General features: G+C 41.1%; 1 protein-coding gene across 1 annotated transcript in view; it reads left to right on the top strand.

Moving 5' to 3' along the window:
* Positions 1-7500, top strand: part of lars2 (leucyl-tRNA synthetase 2, mitochondrial) — a 108118-nt gene that overhangs the window by 24953 nt on the left and 75665 nt on the right. The window contains exons 4-6 of the mRNA XM_063198146.1: positions 417-508; positions 1569-1629; positions 3990-4079. Coding sequence (XP_063054216.1) covers positions 417-508; positions 1569-1629; positions 3990-4079 — 243 coding nt within the window. The remainder of the gene's footprint in view (positions 1-416; positions 509-1568; positions 1630-3989; positions 4080-7500) is intronic.

The raw sequence follows: 7500 nt of genomic DNA, 5'->3' as shown, positions 1-7500 counted from the left end.
GATGATGATGATGATGATGATGATGATGATGATTGGGCTTATGATGATTGTCATGATGATGATTATGAAACTGATGATGTTATGATGATGATGATGATGATGTTATGATGATTGTCAAGGTGATGATAGAGATGATGACGATGGTCATGGGGATGATGATGATGATGATGATGATGATGATGATCGATGTCGATATTGTAGCCGCTGTCTTGTGCTGTTTTCATGCTGGTATTGTGATGTGATGTAAGTGTAATGCAATGTGCTGTGGTGTGTAATGGTCTGTGCATGGTGGTGATGAGGACGACGATGTTGAAGATGCAACAGCGGTCTTGTGTTGTCTTCATGCCGGGATGGATGTAGTGCCATGTTGTGGTGTGCAGTGCACAGTCTGTAATGGTCCTTGTGTGTTACGGCAGGTGCTGAACCCAATGGGATGGGACGCCTTTGGTCTGCCTGCAGAGAACGCTGCCATAGAGAGAGGACTGGACCCTGAAGAATGGACCAAGAGGTACACTGACCTGTGCATGCCGTGCATGCCATGCATGTGTGCGTGCTTGCATCTGTGTGTCTATGCCTCTGTCTCTGTGTGCATTGGTTTGAGTGTGCTTTTCATCTTTACTGCATACTGCAGACTCTACAGGTCAGATTAAGATAACAAATGATGTATTAGCCTGATAAACTAGCCTGGTAAACCAGCACCACCCGCTGGGCACCGAAATTTTTCAGCTGCGAGTGGGTCTGGCCTCGGATCTGAGAACGTTTTGAACACTGTGCCCTGAGTCTGGCAAAACCAATTACAACACAGAGATTTGTTTTGAATCAAGGCAGGAGGGGTTTTGAGGGAGTGACGACGAAGCTTGCAACACCGTTGGGAAAGCACATCAACGGCAAAGATCGCCGATTAGTCAGAAAAACGGTTAGAAAAAACAACAGGTTGTTCTCATCAGCAATCGTCCGAGGTAACGTTCATCGGGGCCAGACTAAATTACTCCCGTCTCACATTTAGACTGGTTTATCAGGCTACTGATAAACCAGACTAAATGTGAGATTAAATGTGTAATTTAGTCTGGCCCCAATGAATGACACATAGAGAGATTGTTGATGGAAACAACCCGTTGTTTTATAAACTGTGTCTGTGCCTATATTGGCCAGCGCTTTGTCGTTACTCCCTCAAAATCCTGTCCGATTTGCATCCAAAAATTCAAAACAAATCAAAACAAGTCTCCTGCATTGTGATTAGTCTGCCAGATTCAGGGCATTGGGGCATTGTCCGAGGCTAGGCCCACTCGCAGGCAAAACTAATTTTGGCCGCTGGCGGGTGGGGCTAGTTTACTAGGTGTATTTCTTGTATTTGTAAGAAATGTATTTCTTATTTTGTTGTCTCCACCCATCTCTTTTTTCATTATTTGTGGCTTCCTGTCCTTTCCTTTCTTCGCTTTCTCTCCGATTTCGTCTTTATCTCACCGATTGTCTTTATGTTTCTATCTCTGTCTCTCTCTCTCTCTCTCTCTCTCTCTCTCTCTCTCTCTCTCTCTCTCTCTCTCTCTCTCTCTCTCTCTCTCTCTCAGTAATATCCAGTCGATGCGGGAGCAGCTAGACAGCCTGGGTCTCTGCTTTAATTGGGACAGGGTGAGTAAGGATGTGGCTCCATTGAGGGTCCATTTAGGTGTGTTTACAGCTCTCTGTAGCTGAGAATTGGTTTGTGTGTGTGTGTGGTGTGTGTGTGTGTGTGTGTGTGTGTGTGTGTGTGTGTGTGTGTGTGTGTGTGTGTGTGTGTGTGCGTGCGTGCGTGCGTGCGTGCGTGCGTGCGTGCGTGCGTGCGTGCGTGCGTGCGTGCGTGCGTGCGTGCGTGCGTGCGTGCGTGCGTGCGTGCGTGCGTGCGTGCGTGCGTGCGTGCGTGCGCGCGCGTGTGTGTGTGAACGTGTGTGTGTGAACGTGTGTGGGAACGTGTGTGTGAGCGTGTGCGTGAGCGTGTGCGTGTGTGTGTGTGTGTGTGTGTGTGTGTGAACGTGTGTGTGAACGTGTGTGTGAACGTGTGTGTGAACCGTGTTTGTGTGTGGTCTTGGCACCATGGCTGAAGTTGGCAGTGTGCTGCTGTGCTTTGTGGTTGCCATGTGAGCAGACCCCTGGGTGAAGCCTGCTCTCACAGGCTCTGATGTTATGAAGAGCGGAATCTCTTCTCTTCTCTCTCACCGCTCGCCCCTCCTCCCTCCCTCCTTCCTTGCCTTCAGACTCATCTCTCACTCCTCCTGTTTTTACTCCTCTTTTCTTCCGCTCCTTCTTTCCGTAAAAGCTCCTGTCATGTACCCCTTCGTCCAGCCATTGCCACCTCTTCCCTCTCTGTTCTTTTTTGATTCCATCGTTTACATCTCCATTTATCCACTGTTTTTGTTCCTTTTCCTCCTCTTTTTCCATTATATATATTTTTTCCCTTCTATTTGTATTCTATTCTGCTCTCAATCTTTTATCTACCTCTCCTCTCGTCTCTCCTCTCTTGTCTTCTCTTGTCTTCTCGTCTTGTCTCGTCTCTTCTCCTCTCTTCACTTCTGCTCTCCTCTCCTCCCCTCCCCTCCCCTCTCCTCTCCTCTCCTCTCCTCTCCTCTCCTCTCCTCTCCTCTCCTCTCCTCTCCTCTGTTAATTTCTGCCCATCTGTAGTGTGGGCGCTGTGTGCCGCTCTCTTTGTTAGGGAGATGAGGCCACATTCGGACTAATATCCATATTCACACGTCTTAGCCGTGCCCCCTGAGCCCCCTGCTTTAAATGAGCTTGCAGCCCCAGTCAATGCCATGACAGCCATTACTACGCCTTCAGCATAGAGAGGGAGAAAGTTTCATGTATAATTGCCTCATTTTAAAACCCCCTTCTGCCATATAAAAGATCCATGTTTCCCACTGCCTTTTGACACAGTTCCTTTCGTTCATGTCGTAGCAATCTCGTAGATACTCTTTACTTCCTGAAATCAAACCAGAATCTTTACGAACCTTTACTTCCTGGTAGAACCTATAGAGAGGTTTGAAATGTAGACGTCACACTTTACTGCTACTAAGAATTCAGACTAAACGCTAAACATTTCTCTGTGAATGGTGAAGTAATGTCACACATGTCTCTTGCAGCTTTTACTACACATCAAGCTTTTGCCAGATGTTGCAACATTAATACCCATTAAAACGATGGTGCTTTGGACAAATAATAGTACATAGTTATATAGCTGTTATCTGCTGTGGGGTTAGGGAGAACTTTTACTGGCTGTGGGAGCCTCTGCCAGCAGAGTTTGGAGGATTATTTGTTGCATCATTGTCTATACATTAATTATTTATCATAGGATAATTAACGCTGCAATATACTGCTAGAATCCTGTAATGATTTCATATCATGTGCATTGCGTGCCAACTGTTGTGATGCTCACTCATGGGAATCCGTCACTAATTGTCATATAGTCAACGTTACTGTATCCATTGACATATTGGCTTGTTTTACATGACTTCCATTTCACACAGAGCAATCATTAACTTTAATGATCATGGTTAGCTGACATTTTGGTGTCGTTAACAATAATTTCTCATGGGCACCTGTAATAGTGTATTGCCACTTTCCTGGCCTCTTGTATAATGCGATTATATCTTCATAACATGGTTATGTCATGTCTATATCAGATTTCAGCTAAGAGATCACTGGGAAATGTGATGTTGTCACACCTGCAGCGAGGGATAATGCAGGATGAAAATGTGCTAGCATGGTGCTTGCAATCACACAAGGAAGAGTAGGAAATTGAAGGGGCCCTTTAAAAAATGAAAATGTTTTTACCCATATACTGTATTTTTGGCCAATACAAACTCCGCATTCCCAAGTTTATTTGCATCTACTCGAAAAAAGAGAATAATATGGTCCCTACTCCCTAAAATGTCTGAGGGTCGAACGTTTTCATAACCTTTTAAGTCTTTAATTGTTTTCACTTAGCCAAGGAATTATTTCCTGCTTTATTTCCCCAGGAAGTGACCACATGCCTGCCAGACTACTACCGTTGGACGCAGTACCTGTTTGTCAAACTGTTCACTGCCGGCTTGGCCTATCAGAAGGAGGTGAGCCAAAACTATCATGTTATATAAAGAATAACGCTGAAGTCATTGTCTCATTTTTTCTTAAAGGACCAGTTCAGTCAATTTGAATATGCTGTTGTATGGCTCACGCTAACCTTGACTTGTCAGTACCCGGTGATGCCACTATTCTAATGGGGTCAGCGTTTGTTTACATTTTTAAAAAAATTAACATAGGCCTACTCCAAATAGTTCTCTGCTGATGTTGTATGACCTTTCGGATGTTTTTGGGAATAAATAAAAATGTTTTTTTTATATATAAACAAAGCGCTGCCCCCATTACAATGACCAAGATCTCGGAAAAGGCTGAAGAAGAAAAAAAAAAACCTCAGATACTGACAAGTCCAGGGTAGTGTGAGCATTACAGCAGCATGTTGAAAATGACTGAACTGGTCCTTTAAATCCTTTGCTTATGATGTTGGCTACCAATAATGAAATCACCTACGGTGCAACTTCAGTTGAGATGATAAGATGATGTAGCCGGGCTCCACCCTACTGGTGACGCAACGCCTTCGGCTCAGCTACACACAGTAGGGCCAAGAGCTTGCTCAATCCCGCTACAGTGGGATCCCCACCCACTTTGTCTGGAACCAATCAACTGAGCATTTCCAACCGCCCTGGGTAGAGGCGTGTTCAAGGCAGTGACGTGGTTTAAGCGGAGACGTTCTATTGGGCTTGACTTTAGAATATGTTCATTCATCTCAAACAAACAGAGATTTTTAATGAAGTTGTCTCAAATCTCATGAGCTTGAATGTTGCGTAATGCAGCTCCAGGTGCCAGGGCCAATGCTACTCAACGCAACAGGGTCAAAGACGAAACAGGGTTTTCAGGACTCAAAAAAAAAGAACTGTTCCCTGACAACGTTTTTCAACCTTTGTGGGTACATTGGAGTGTAGAGTGATAAAGGTTATTATTTTCTGTTCAGAAAATAGTAAGCAACATGCATTTTTACCCCATTTTTACCCATAAAATAATACAGTTGGTAATGCAAAAAAATATGGATGACGTTAAAAAACTGAAATAAGCTACATAAGATAGTAAAGGGCTACATTTAAGGTCTTCATCAAACTAAAATGTTCTAGTTCGAGGCATTTGGATATATTTTTTACAGTGTTGGTTGTCTTTCACCAAGTATATTTCACCCATTTGGCTGTAAGAAGTTTTTCCACCAAAGAGAAAATCAGTTTAAAATACACAATTATTCATTTGTTGTATGCCCCCGCATGTGTTGTTCTAAACAAATTAGTTTCGTAAGAATTTTGTTTCTTTTCACATTAAAATGTGCATTTCACTGAATGACCACAATTATTACACTGAATGACGCTTTGGTAAAAAAGCCTAAGCTTATATAAACAGCTACTATTCATTACTATCATATTGTTACTATCACACCACAGTACTCAACGTCCTGAATGAGTGACAACAGAGATAAATATTGTCAAATTATTGGTATTTTACTTAATATTGTGGTATTAAAACTTGAACTTCTAAGATCACAAGCTTAGAGGTACTACTTAGGCCTAAAACAATAAAAAAGAAAACGTTGGCTGTTAACCTGCAGATTTTGGGGATTTCGACTTAGGGTGTTCTGATAATTCATGTACAATTTCCAAAATCCCAGAATCGAACCAGTAATATGGTTGCTACATGGTAATAACAATGTTATAATGGTAATAACAATAAAAGAGTAGAGTAGAGTGGAGTAGAGTATCGTTTATTGATCCCAGGGGGAAATTAAGGTGCGAAGTAGCATACACACATAAATAAAGACATTACCCACAAGACATAATACACATATTACACATAAAATAATCATATATAGCTTACTGTTGCATACATTTTGCCAAGGCATCTCTCTCTAACACACACACACACACACACACAGACACACACACACACACACACACACACACACACACACACACACACACACACACACACACACACACACACACACACACACACACACACACACACACACACACACACACACACAAACACAAACACACAACACACACACCAAATATAAAGTGTAAATGTCCACAGTGTTAACATGTGCCTTAGCCAAGTGCCACATAGAAGCCAAGACAAAGTGTTCATAAAGTCGTAATTTCAAGTAGTATCATCATTATTATTATATCTTATAATAGTATTGCTACTTATATTGCAGTTTTGATTCTTAATATACAATTATGAACTGATTACACTGAATGAAATGGCCCTTACACCGCATGTCACTGAATGACATCTCTTACACTGAAGGACGACCAAATACTTTTCACCTTATTTTGACCATTTTACAAACACAGTTAGCCACGTACATAAAGCAATGACTTTGACCCACAATGTTTACTATGACTATTTATAAAATAGGCTTGTTTGGATGAATATCTGAGTATAAAAGTATTTTTTGACATTTCACTGAATGACATTTGTTTTTGTGGACGCTGTTACCACAAGATAAAAATACGGAATTTTCAACTATTGAAGAACAAGAATCTCCCTTTGTATCATCACTTAAGGGGTCCCCAGGGGTCCTTTTGATGATGTCACATATTGTTTTGTGACTATCACTTTTTATTATGATTTGAAAGTACCATGTTGATCGTATTACACTGAATGACATCTAAGGAATTGAAAATCCGGACAAAAGTCCCCAGATGATTTGAATCTCAAAACAAAATAGTAATGAAACGTGCTTTAAAGGGACACTGTGCGGGAAAATGGTCAACAAAGGTACTGCAACTATGCTGCTCATTGAAACTGGACTGCCTATTGCCAAATTTGATGTTTACATGAATGTTTACAAAGTAATAAACAAATATTTTCTAGTATGGTTCAAGTAGAGTCATTTTTGCAGCTAAAAATGGCTATTTTTGGAAATTCAAAATGGCGGACCATGGAGAAGATCCCCCTTTTCATGTATGAAAAGTGCATTTTTTCCAGTCATAATGAATACTTAGAATTTAATGCTGGTGGTAAGTATTCATGAAAAAGGTAACATTAGTGAATGAGCAGCATGAATTCTGGAAATAAACAACTAAACATCTCACACAGTGTCCCTTTAAATGCAATAACAAGAAGACTTCTAGAATTGTGCCCAGAGAGTGAAAAAAGAATTTTGTCCGTCATTTTGCATAATTATTCAAGGATGTATTGGTGATTTTTAAGTTCGGACCATTACACTGAATGACATTTTTGCATTTTATGAGATTATTTCACACATACATTGACAATTATTTTTCTTTAAATGTTACTGAAATGAGAAACCAGACTATGCTGTTTATCAGCATAACATTCAAAATTCATTTATTTACTTTTTCGATAGTTAAAGGGACACTGTGTGAGATTTTTAGTTGTTTATTTCCAGAATTCATGCTGCCCATTCACTAATGTTACCTTTTT

Source organism: Engraulis encrasicolus, chromosome 5, assembly GCF_034702125.1.
Source record: "Engraulis encrasicolus isolate BLACKSEA-1 chromosome 5, IST_EnEncr_1.0, whole genome shotgun sequence".
Classification (NCBI taxonomy): Eukaryota; Metazoa; Chordata; class Actinopteri; order Clupeiformes; family Engraulidae; genus Engraulis; species Engraulis encrasicolus.
Note: the sequence above shows the minus strand (reverse complement) of the source record. Positions and strands in the feature narration are given on the sequence as shown.